At 42.3% G+C, this 13,009-nt stretch overlaps 1 protein-coding gene across 10 annotated transcripts in view; it reads left to right on the top strand.

Annotated features, from left to right (window-relative positions):
* Positions 1–13,009, top strand: part of MTCL1 (microtubule crosslinking factor 1) — a 109,935-nt gene that overhangs the window by 48,961 nt on the left and 47,965 nt on the right. For 6 of the 10 annotated variants that reach the window (XM_069853852.1, XM_069853850.1, XM_069853847.1 and 3 more), the window contains exons 4-5: positions 7,106–7,165; positions 9,160–9,237. In XM_069853852.1, the coding sequence (XP_069709953.1) occupies positions 7,106–7,165; positions 9,160–9,237 (138 nt within the window). The remainder of the gene's footprint in view (positions 1–7,105; positions 7,166–9,159; positions 9,238–13,009) is intronic. The other 4 variants (XM_069853854.1, XM_069853853.1, XM_069853856.1 and 1 more) reach the window with 1 other exon arrangement.

Genomic DNA, 13,009 nt, shown 5'->3' with positions numbered 1-13,009 from the left:
ATGGATCACAGATGGCCAAGCAGGTATGTCAGGGGCTGTTTCCAAGGGTTTGCTTTCTCTAGCAGTTGTCTAGTTTGTCCAGACCGCTGCAGTAAGTGTCATCACAAGAGAAAAAAAAAAAAACACAACTTAAAAAAGTCATACAAGTTGCTTCATCTTCTCTGGGACTTGTGCCACCCCTGCTTTGTCCAGAGAGATGGTGAAGAGAGCTTTAGGCAGCACTGCTGGGCTGGACACCATTTCTCTCTTGGCATGCTGAAGCGTGTTCTCTGCTATGGGCACCAGATATTTATCATTACGTAGAGTTTTGTGGTTGAGGATGGATACTATTCCTGTTGGCAAGCTGTTTCAGGACAGGTCTGTTTGTGTGTACATAGTGCCTGGCACATTTTTCATGGGCTGCCTGCTACGATATAACACTAACGAGGTAATTACAGGGCTCAGGCAGTGTCAGCACAGCACATACCACTTGGATTAGGCCTGGCTCTTGAACAAGCTCCTACCAAAAGGGGTGCAAGCAGGCATGGCTCACAGCCCGTTTGCAGGGCCAGGAGCGAGCTGGTGCTCAGTCACTGTGGCTCAGCTGATATGGGGGAATTTGGGGTGCTGCTGCTGCCTCCTGCACCTGTGGGTGGGGGAGAGTGGATGATCCTAGCTAGCACACGTTACCATGGATGTTTCAGGTGTTACGTATGGAGAGATGGGTAAGCAGAGTCCTGGCAGCAACCCCCGGCTGCTGGTCAGTGCTGCTGCCACTCCTGCCTGGCAGGTCTGCAAGGGACACATGGTTGTAGTTTCCTCCTCCCGGCATCCCAGCCCCTCAGGGGCTGGGAGTGAAGTGATGCCATGGCAGCAGGTGTGCCTGTGATGTGGGGGTTAAGGGATGGACACAGCGTGGGGAACTTACACTGTGCAAATGAAGGGGTGACAAGGCTTGGAGGGGCATGTTTACTCCTGGCTCATCAGCATCACAGCACTGGTGTGGCAGGAGGGGGAGAAGCAGCGCTGTCTACAGTGATCTACCCTGTGGTCTAGGACAACACTCTGCAGCCAGCCCTCTGTAGGACAGCTCTACATGACCAGCTCTCCATGGGGAGCTCCTAACCTTAACCCTAACCTTAATCCTCCCTGCAGAGATTTGTCCCTGTGGAGAGGCAGCAATGTAGAGTTGTTGTGAGGAGAGTTGTCCACCACAGAGAATTGACTGGAGAGTTGGCTACAGAGAGTTGTCCCTTTCTGGTGTTCTTCACCTGAAATAGGACAAAGGAAAAAGGAAAGTCTGGTCCTAGTGTGTTACAATGGCCTTCATCTATTGTGACACGTGATACAATTTGGTTATTTTTGTCTTTACAAAATGGGGTGGTGACTTTTAAAATACATTTTAATGAATTTAAGAAGTTATGAAGAAAAGAAGCAGAAGCTCTGCATAAGACGTGATTTACCCGTTAGAGTTAATACCTCAACTGTCTATTACAGGATTTGATTTATTATGTTAATAACAATTATTACATCACTGGGCTGTAATTGTTTACAAGATATTGCTGTAATGATTATTAAGTAATTATCATATTAATAAAGATGATTATACTGGTTTCAGATCCTCTTGTCAGCCTCCAATGACCAAATACTAAGGGAACTAGTGTGCGGTGAGCTGAACACTGAGCCAGCCTGGGTATCTCCCACCTGCCCAAGAGCTGCCATCTCACCTTCCAGGGCTTCAGAACCCTGCTGCTTTCCTCTCCGCAGCAGACTCCCAGGCCTGTCGCACCAAATTATTTGTAAACACCAAGCCAGCTAATATCACAACAGTATCAGTCTACATGGTAAGGTCACTAGGAAGCTGTGAGAGACAACTGATGCCATGTGTTACTTGTAAGAGGGAAAAGAAAGAGGCTTCTCCAAAGCCCCTAGTCAGAGGCTTAGTGCAATAGGGTAATGCAGCGTTAGAGAAATTTAAGCTTGTGCTGAAAGCTAGTGTGCTTTGCTGCTTTTTTACTCAAGGGATAGCTTTTATCCTGAACTGTAATGCTTATGATATTTCAGACATTGCTTGCTTTGCTAGGTCATGTGAATGATGAATATCGCAGCATTTAGAGGTTTCTAGTAAATGAAAAGCACATGGGAATGAGTGCAGATATAGATCGCTTACGTCAAACCCAGCTTTGTCAGGGCCTGGTAAGATATCCTTTTCAAGGGCCTAAAGCAATTAAAAAGCAGTTACAATGTCATTGTATCTTCCAGTTGCAATAACTGTCCTGCAGATATGCATGGGTGTCCACATGGAAAAAGCTGCCACCATATTTTCACTGTACAGCTGTTGTAATACAGAAGCATGGGATGGCAGCAAAACAGAACTTCAGCTGGATACTTGGGATTTAGAGACAGTTCAGGCCTTAAGAAAGAGCGGAAAGCCACCCTGTCCAACTATTTTTTTAAGAAGTCACGTTGTTACAGGAATGGGAAATGCTTCCTTTTCAACAAACAGGCAGGTCACAGTACTGGGATGGAGATTTCAGAAGGTGGTAGTGTAATAGCTGAAAGCAGGTCCTGGTCATGTTCTTTCAGTGCTTCATTAGTTAGAAGAGTTTATTCATTAGTGCTTCGAGGGTGACATAGCTCTGCACAAGGGCTTTTTTTTTTTCTTTATATACCAGTCTGGTCTGGGCAAGTGGGAGTAGTTTTGAAGCAGTGAGATGAAGGGGAATCATGCACCCCCTCTATATCAGGGCCTGGTAGGTCCAAAGCTGCAAAACATTGAGAGGCAAACTGCCTGCAGTGGCCAGTGAAGCTGGAATTGGGTGGAATGGGGTTGCCAGAGAAGGAACATGGAGATCGCTTGCTTTTTTCATCCTCTGCCATTATCTTCCCATGTGGTCCTGCACAGTGCCTGGAAATCACTTGCAGTGAAGCGTTCCTGAGCAGTTAGTGATGCAGTTAATGAACGCTGGTTTATATCAGTTCGGGATAAATCCACCTTCTGACCATCTGTTACAAGTGGATCTGTTCTTCTTCTGATTCACATTCATGCCAAGCAGAGTTACTTTCATTTAAATCACTGTTGTTTCTTGGAGAGTAACCACTATGAAAGAGTTGGTCCATTGGCAAGGTCTCCCACTGAGTCACATACTATGGAGCAGAAATTATGGATGTTTTGTTCGTTCTTGAACATAAGGGGGATCAACAGCTAGCAAGAAGTTAGCTGTTATTATGAAATGCCAGTGTGCAGCTCTTAAGTTGTTATCCTTGCAGATAACAGTAATCCGAAAGCAGTTTGCTTTACCTACTGCTTTACTTAAAGGAGGTGGATTTGGTCACTCTTACATATTTTATATAAGTACTGTCAGATCTCTCACAGGCAGTATTGTCTAATGAATGCAAATGAAAATTGTGATTATCCATTTCAAAGCAATCTGTAGCAAGCCATCATTGTGCACGGAACATGATTTATACATCTCATAAGCCCCAGTGATGGTTGTGCATAATTCCTTTCACATCCCAGTGATAGAAATTGCCTTCAGGGCTGGACTTTTCAAGCCAGCCTCTCTGTTTTTAAGTTGTAGACGTTGTCACTTCAATGGCTGACTACTTGATTTTGCAGGTTCAGTCTGATGCGCGTATGATAGCAAGCCCACGCTTGCCTGCAGATGCCAGACTGCACCCAAAATTACTTGCTTCTCTTAATAGCAGTGAATAAAGTGACAGATTGGCAACTCTTAGGGACTTTTGATTCCCTCTTCTTATTTTCCAGGTCCTTCTCTACTGCTGTCGGTTCACAGCTCTACTCTCATTCTACTTAGCACTTGCCTCAGAATGAAAACTTGGGTCATATCATGTGTTTATATATAGAATTGCTTTTAACTCAGACTTTATTTCCATGTCTTGCTCAACCTTTATTTGTACTGGATTGACTCCTGCTTGCTGTTCCCCACGTGGGTAGTCTTGCTCTTACTGTTCAGTTTGTAGGACTCTTCTCAGACCTGTTAAAAATGGAATTCACCAGAAGACACAAATTATCCCTTCCTGTAGGTGCTGAGCTCCTGGAGAAAGTGAAAATAGTTCTGTCTCTTCCTGCTGCTAATACTGTAGTCACTGCAGCCAATAATCATTTGGGAAGTTTAAATTTTAAAAAACTGGTCAAGTTATTACTCCCATATATCAGCTCTGCTTTGTAGCCAAGAGGTATGGTGATAAACTGCAGTGAAGCTGTGAAGGCAGAAAATGTCTGGCAAATAACATCTTCCTAAGAGACTGCGTTAACCAAAGGACTAATAAAATTTTGTTTAAACATCATTGAAAGGCTTTTTGGTAGATGGCCAACGCTGATTGGTCTCTTTGAGTACAGAAAATAGTATAGAAATATTATTTCTAGGAATAACTCATTAGCTTCTGATGCCAGTCCCTTGTACATCAAAGAGAAATGATCCTTTATTGCACCATCTTAAATGGTTTAAGCTTGTAGCGCTTTTCACCTACTTTTTGCAGTGGTATTCTCTGCGCTTAGCCCTGCTGAAATATCAGCTATGTTGGTTAGTGTTTCAAACACAGATGCAGCTGGTGCCACAGTGGTGAAATAGAGATCTTCCCTTGCTCTCATGTAGGGCTTAGGGGATTTTGGCCAGACAGTTGCTTGTTGCCATGCCTGTGTTTCTGATCCTTCACTAACACCTGGGAGGGAAGTTTCTCCCTGTAATCCATTGGTAGCTCCTGGAGGTAATATCCCATTCTTTTTCTTAAACCAAGGACAGACTCAGCCTAAGGATAAATCTCGATGTTATGGAAATACAAAGCAATCTCCTAGCTGAGCAGTGATCAGAAGGTTGTTCTTGTGCAAACCCGAACAGGGCAGTGTGAATATGCTTAAAGCAAGGCAACAGAGCAGTATGTTACAAACTTGTTGGTCTAGATCTGTGAAATTCATTTTTACAATGAGGAGTAGACCTTACACCTTCCAAAGCCAGATCAATACCTGCCTGTTCCTCAGACCATGATCCATGCCTCCTACCTTTTAATTCCCTTCCCCTTATTTTCCAAGTACTATCCTGTACAACAGAGCAAAGGCTTTACTTTATTATGTGTTTATATCCCCTAGCTTCTCAAGTTGGATGTGTCTAAGTATAACCTTTTGCCTATAAGTAGGAACAGGAGAGTTTTAGGATTTGACGCAAGGGTTTGCATTTCTAGCATGACTGGTAGCTGTCTGCTAGAATCTGCCTCTACAGAAACTGGTAGACTCATCCCTAACTCTAAGGGCATACAAATTAAATGCAGTAACCAGACAACGTCATCTTGCTCAAGCTACTCTTACTTGAAGTCATGATGAAGACCAGTGAGTTGTGAGGGCCAGGGCTATGTTCTGTATGTCTTCAACAGTAGTGAACTGTCTTCCATGCTGGGGCATGATGCTGCTGATTGGCAACTGCTTTCAGCTGCGTATCTGTTTCCAGAATAACACTGCCTTTGAAAAAACAAAAAAAAGACGAAACAGTAACTGTTTATCCTGACTAAGCTTGTGTAACAGGTTTTCATATGATGTTTTTAGTGCTTTAAGTCTTTTTCATTCAACAGTTTCAGTATCCAGAAAAAAAACATTTCTCTTACTCAGCTTCATTAGTTACAGGAACTCACTGGATTAAAGTAGAGAGCAGATTAGCAAAAATAAACTGTAGTATGTCTTGGACATATGGTGATGAGTATGAATGGGTTTTAACTACTTAGCTATGCATAACAAAGAGCGGAAAGAGAGATTTGTCTTAGTGTACAATAATTATAATTTGCAGTAGCTGCATAACTTAACAGTTAGAAACCATAGAGCCATGGAAAGCTTTCAGTTGGATTTGCATGGGATGCGTGCACTTGTCCCCGAGCTCACATCTTGTTTTCTGCCAGATGACACAGCCAGGTGTAAGACTGGACTTAGCTAATTAACAGGATGCCTCTCTGTCCTTTCTCTTCCTCTTCACTGGGCTCATAGTTTGCAGCACTGAGTTAATGTAGGTTACAGGGACCAGGATTTAGCCCATCAGACATAGGAGCCAGTGTTGGTCTGGGTGTGTTACTCAGTCACATGGGACAGAGACAAGGCATGCTGTGAGCAAGCCCACAACAGCCCAGGCTTTGCCTCAGCTGGAAATTGTCCCCCGCAGAGAAAATATAAACAGAAGTAGTAAATAAAAGAGGCCACATTCTCAGAGTGATTCCTGGGGAGTATCAGCCTTCAGGCTCTGGGTACAAACAATGCAATACAGCCAGCTTTGAATTCAAACAGCTCTGTTATTTCTGGCTTCCCACTTATTTTGCTTAATATTTATTGTTCCCCTCTGGTACTTCAACATGCAAAAGCCAAATTTATGCCTTTTCTAAATAGATCCAGCTCACATCAGTTTGAATTTGGTCCTGCAAGACAAGTCAGTGCAAGCGCTGGTAATGTCCTGACCATGTTCCACCTCCCACTTTTCAGGAAAACTGTGCTTTTCCATGTGGGTGCTGAAAGGTTTCTGAAAACCAAGCAGTGGTGGTGACATCATTTCCATGACTTAAAAAACCTGCTTATAAAGGGATATAAAGATTTGCAAAGCTATTCAAATCTAATTTATAAAGTAAGCTCAGAAATACCTGGAGAATTACCTAGTCGTTATCCAGGCTTCTCAGTACATTTGCTATCAAGGCCTAACCAGTAATGTTATGCTACATAGCTTAAACATGCATGTCCTTCCCTTTTTTTGGGGTTGCTTTCTTATGAGGTTTCCGCAATGTGTTTCACATGCACCGTAACATTCTTGGAGTTCTGCCCTGGATTAATCAGACATAAATCACTGCCCCATGCAAAAAGAAAGTTTTGCCAAAAATTGTGGTGGTCCAGAGGAGAAGAAAGATTATTTGTTTTTCCTCTGTGAACTTTTAACTAATTTTATGCCTTTTTTTTGGTGGGAAGATTTGTGCATTGAAAAAATTTACCAACAAGGCCCTGGTCATCTTGGTTTTTTAGTGATTAATATGAAAATCTAAATCCTCAGCTTTCTCCTGAATTAGTTTTATGGTAGTGAGCCCTTAAACTTAAAGGCTTTCCTTTTAGCTTATCAATAACTCAGTGTTGCTTCTGTTGCAGAGTTCCCTGAAGAGAAGAGGAAGCAGAGAAATACACAAAGAAAAAAAGGCATTTACCCAGGTATGGTTTCCAAAAAGGTGCAATTATGAGCAAAATCACATGATGAAACTGAAAATTTCTTTCTGAGGGTGTTGATAGGGCCATCAGACACATTAACTAGAGTGCAATTAGGCCTTAATCCACTGAGACCTCCTAGAGATAATGTAGAAGCAATTTAGGACACAAGTGTCATCTCTAAACCGTGCTGCTTCTCAGGTTCGTTGTGCTTGTATCAGTAGATTCAGGCTGCAGGTTTTCTACAAGAAGAGAAAATCACTTTGCTTCACAAAGTAATTGCATCGCAGCTTAGGGACTAAATTTATGTGCAGTGCCAAAGATTTTGTGCTAATGAGCATCTTGGCAGAGAGTGCAGTTGACACACTGCAACGGCACCATACGAGCCCTAGTGTCACAGCCCCGGGTTTAATCTCTTTCTGGTGTCAGGTGGGCAGCATGTAAACTTGTGCTCCATCAGGCTGAGGTGTAACACCAAGCCTAAGCTACCCATTCAGTCGTCCTTTGGACACCAGTTTATTGGAATCCTGTAGGCTGATGCTTCTCAGGGAAGGCGTTTGCCTGGTTTCCTCTGCTTTTTATGCTGACTGTAGGAGTTAAAGCTTTTCCCAGCACCCATACAGTTGCTGTTTATAGCCAAAGAGATGGGGATAGTGTTTCACCTCACTTCAAAAGGAGCCAAGACTGACATCATGCCTTCATTAGAGAGAGGTTGCACCTCCCCTATGGCCACCCTTGGCAGGCCCAGTGTGCACAATTGAGGCCCTACAGGTCTTCTCTGGGTCAATGGAGTCTTAAATCCATTTATTGGTAGTAATCACCAATATAAACGTTTACAACATGCTGCACTTCAGTGGCTAGGGTGGTCAGCTGGGTAGGGTGGGCATATCTGGGGCTCATGGTGCTCAGGGACTGCAACCTACTTTCTCAGGGCACAGCAGACCAAGCACCCCCACTGAACTGATACAGGCACGGGTTATTCAGACCTTAAAATGGGGCACTGGGCTGTCTGCCTGCAGTGCCTGCTATGGAGAATTATTTAAGTCGTCAGTCAGGTCAGTAACTTTGTTTTTCTACAAGTATGTAAAATTCATGGTTGAAATATATATGCCTGCATACATGCAAATCACAGATGAAGTTAAGTGAGGGTGCAGTTGTGTCCACTGGGGTTTGTGGGTGGCAATGTGTTTCCTCATTCCTGGAAATACAGAGCAGTGCAGAGGGAATGGATTCCTTGTGCTTGCTTCCTCCGCCCAAATCCAGGCATTAACAACAGCTGTAGTTTGCCTTGGAAAGTCTTAAAAACAACTCCACAAAATTATCCAAGTACCCCTGGGTCAGCTCTGCTCCAGTCACAACGTGAGGAAGTAATCCCAGAAACCACCCAGGATTAAAAAAAACCCCAACCCTTTACTCTGTGCACATGCATTGTAAATCATACGAGCAAAGGATTTGGGCTTCAAAATGGTAACCATTGTACAAACACTGTGCAAAGTGGCCATTCGGTTTTCTTCAGCAATTCTTTAGGGTAGGAAAAACTGAGGAACAACCATATCTTGACATGGCCGTCTCCTAACTTCAGGATGCTACCCAGTGCTGTCTGCAAATACAAGTATCCCTTCAGATGGTTGACATCAAAGGGCTTCACAGCAACTGCTTAGCCTGGTCAAACAACCCTGAGGAACTGTGGCATGGCCCAAAGGAGGGACAGCTGCTCTAAATACCTAAAATAAGTTCAAATACCCATTACACATTTTGTGAAAAGCAACCAGAAACATAGATTCTGTGCATCTGCATGCTTACAGATAACACATGACAATACCCATGATTTTATTTTCTGTGAGCTCATCATGAAAACTAACTGGAACATCACACCCACTGCAGAGCACACTGAGTAATTGATACTTGTGAAAATGACTGTCTTGAAGTCATGTAAAAGCAGAATTCATAGTAGCGTTTACCCACCTTTGGCAGTATTGAAGAAAAAAGTTTTTATTCAGCAGAATTGCAAAATGGAGCTTCTTGGAAAATACCAGGCACCAGGCAAAACACAAAGAAAAGTGGTTCTCCCGCGCAAGGTAGGAGTGCTGGCACTCAGCCAGATGCTTGGGTGCTGGTTGTACTGCTCTGTCATCAGACTTGCAACCCCAAAACCTCTTACCCATCTTCTGCCTGGCAGTTCCCTTGGACCGGTGGTGGTGGCCGTAGAAGAGATGGTGTTGGTCTCTATCTGTCTTTGTGTCTTCTTGCCAGAAAAGAAATATCATATTTGGGAATTTTTGATCAGCCCTTCATTCTCATCACATCATTTACATTGCATAATTAATTTAAGTTACTTTCTTTCCTAAAGTTCCATTTCTTTATCTCTGCATTCTACATTTGTCTAAATTAGACTGTAGACCCTGTAGGAAGGGATCTGGGATTTTTTCCTTTTGCCTTTTTTTCCATTAACATCCCTCTGAAGTGTCATGCAAAGCTGTGACACTATTGCATGCAAATGACCAATATTAGTAATTATTCCCATTTAATCTTAATAATCTTTTAAAGTCTGTGACTAGCACCATGACTGATGGCACATTTTTACACTGTTGTTCCTTATTTTCTTTCTGTAGAATCTGCCCTAAGTATACCTTTTGAGAAAGAGTCCACATACTGAACGTGAAATGCAGTTAGGCTGCACCATAGCAGAGCTTTCAGCCCCTGGGATTCAAGCCTCTCGTTCCTCCAAAACAGTGGAAAGACTGTATCGCCTCTCCCTCCCCCTTTCTTTTAATTTGTGATTTAACTAATAATGGACTACTAATTTCTGTCATTTGGCCTCTCTTTAGTTTGCCTTATATGTCAAAACTCTACTAGCCTGTGTGGGTGTCTTGCACATCCTCTTGCTCAGCTGATCAAGAAATCATTGATATTTCTGCACACAAAGTTTCAGAGGGACAGATGCATGGAGGCTGGAGTCCTACCCTTCTGGCATGCTTAGATCTGGCTGACGAATCTCTCCTGACTATTATTTTCCTTCGGAAAAAAGCTGACCAGGGAATGGGATTTTCAGTAGTCGTGTTCCCTGGCAGAGAGGCAGGGAAGATCTAGAGCTTTCTCACCTTTCCAGATGGGATCCATATTTAGTAGGCAAGGTTAACATTTCTCAGCTCTGTTGTGTTGTATGAGGCTTGTGTTTGTTTAATGAAAAATCTTGTTTTCTTCAGCTCTTGGGAAAAACAAAACTTATGAATGTGATCATTTTTTTTCATAGACAAAATCTAGCAATAAAGTGGTGCTGTTGTAAGAAGTTGATGGCGGTTTTGCCCTGCTGTAACAATGTGCTAACTCTGCAGATGCATTGAGTCATGCAGTGATGCCGAGCAAAAACATTGGGGCCCTGACCCCAAACCCATCGAAGCCCTTCCTTTTTCTTCAAAAGCTTCAAAATGCTGAGTGCGTGGTTCCAAGTGCGACTCTGAGACTGTTATTTATATTGTTTAAAGTGCAGTGGGTGTGAGGCTGGAGCCCCTTCTGACCCCCAGGGAGGAGCTGGCCCCTAGTGTTCCCAGACAGGGGAGAGGGGTGTGGGCTTTGGCCCAGCTGCCTGCAGCCTGGGTGGTGTGAGGTGCCAGCTAGTGCCACTGACGGTTGAGCTCTTGCAGCCAAAGGCAGACAAGAAGCATGGAGAAGAACGCTGGATTGCAAAGGCAGAATAAGGAAAACATCAGATGTGATTATTTCCAAGCTATTAACAGATAAATTAATAAAGTGAAGTAATCATCCAACCTGTGAGATCTGACATGCAGCACTGGATGTAACCTTCCTTGTTATCTTTGTATTAAAAAAAAAAAAAGACAAAATCTACGGCTGCAGGATTGAACTGATTCTTGATGATAGGAAAAACAGAGGTAATGTGTTGTGCAGCCCCAACCAAAGATGATGCTTTAATCGTAAAGCCTTATCCTGCCAAAGCAAGCAAAAATCAGAGCAACTCCAGTGGAGACTGCAGGGAGTTTCTCCAGGTTTTAATTTGATACTTAATTTGCAGTTTCAGGTTATAAAGAGAAAAGCAATTTGCAAATATGTCTGTGAAAAAAAGAGATGTGTGTATGTGAGGACACAATAGAGAGGAAAGCAAGCCCATCTCTGTTGTGTCCTCACATACACACATCACACATCTCTTAGAGGCTCTGCTTCTAATCAATTACATGCATCTTGAATATATTCATACAAAACTCACATTTCTAGTGCCAGAAACACAACAATTGGAGTTTTAGTCAGTCAGTTGATCAACTGATTGCAGTTGTGTTTGACTCCTGGTTATCAATGAAAACCACTTACTAACAGAAATTTTTACTATTATTTGCCTCTATCATGTTATTATCATTGAAAGTAACTTTCCTACTGTTTAGTGTTTTGAAGTCCCAAACTCCATCAAGCAGAATCAGTAGGAGACCTGAGTTCAGAAGTATTCAACCAATTCCTTTTGTGGCTAGTTAGGTATTAATAGCTGAAATTAAAACATAATTAGTATATATCTAAATAGAATGGGGCAACATTAATCTGGGTAACATAAAAGACACCATTAACAATGTGCAAGGATGTGTGCTTTAGAAATTAAATCATTTTCTCAGATTGCTGAGCCATGATTAGTTTTGTAAATATGGGGATTTTTAATAGCCTGATCTGGGTGAACAGTTAAAGTCAGTTGTGTTTTCTTTTGGATTTGGTAGCCATTATTAGGAATTATAAGAAAATGGTGCTTGTGAATCATAACAGTGCTCCCGAGACTCAAATGAAGTTTCCATAGATAATTGCGCATGTGTCCACATGGTCTACCAACAATGATGAAATCTGCTGTCTCAAGAGATCATCTTTCAAAGCCTGCCTTCCATTATGCTGCTAATGCTGATAAATGTGTCTCTTACAAGACCAAGTGCCTGTATCTCCATGACAATTCATGAAAGTGATTCATGCAAAGAAATTGTTCAACGGCTTAGAATTTACTTAACCTTGTCTTTTATTTCAGCATAATACACACTGGAGTTTTCATTTGAGTTGAGATGCAGTGCTTTAAAATGCCCAACACACACAAAAAGAAAAAAAATCAAGCTCTCATTTAATACCCTGGTGCTTCCTGAAAAATGCAGATTTTCACATGGGATAGATTTTGATGTAACCACAGTTTAATGAATGTTTCTTTCTTTTTCACATGTTTTCACCAGTCTCCCTGGTGAACAGTTGTCCATACCAGAAGCAGTGATCACAATCTGATGCATCCTAATAATAGCAGCAGACACAACAATAGTGCCTCCTATTAGGAAAGCAAATTTAGGCATTTGGGCTGTTTCACAGGGTGGTGAGATCCAGTAATTAAAGTCTTCACTTTGCAAGGAAACCATGCAGCAATACACTTTTTTTTGTGCATGTTAGCTGAAGAAACTCAAGATTTGGCCTTACAATGAGCAAGTTCATCTGAGCAGTCTTTGTTTAATGATGCTAAAAGGGAGTGAATGTATCATTAAACATTAATGGAACAGAAAGTGCCAAAAATCATGAAGCCCTTTAATTTGAGTAGTTCCTATTTTCCACAAAATTTGCTCAGTGTTTGAGAAAGACTAAGCATTGCACAGGACTCTTGCATCACTGAACACTTGCACTGACACACTGATTTCTACAGGTTTTTTTCCTCTAACTCTGGTCAAGCTGCTTTGCCAATTTAACCAGGACCAAGCTGTGAAATGTGTCAGCTGTGTGGTTTGTGTAGCTCTGTCTCTGTATTGTTTGCATATCTAACAGATACAGCTCCGAGGGTGGGGAGATGGAGATTCAGAAAAAAGGCAGCTGATTATGCTTCTATTATAATAT

The sequence above is a fragment of the Phaenicophaeus curvirostris genome, chromosome 3 (genome assembly GCF_032191515.1).
Source record: "Phaenicophaeus curvirostris isolate KB17595 chromosome 3, BPBGC_Pcur_1.0, whole genome shotgun sequence".
NCBI classification, from domain to species: domain Eukaryota; kingdom Metazoa; phylum Chordata; class Aves; order Cuculiformes; family Cuculidae; genus Phaenicophaeus; species Phaenicophaeus curvirostris.
This window is presented reverse-complemented; position numbering and strand designations above follow the sequence as displayed.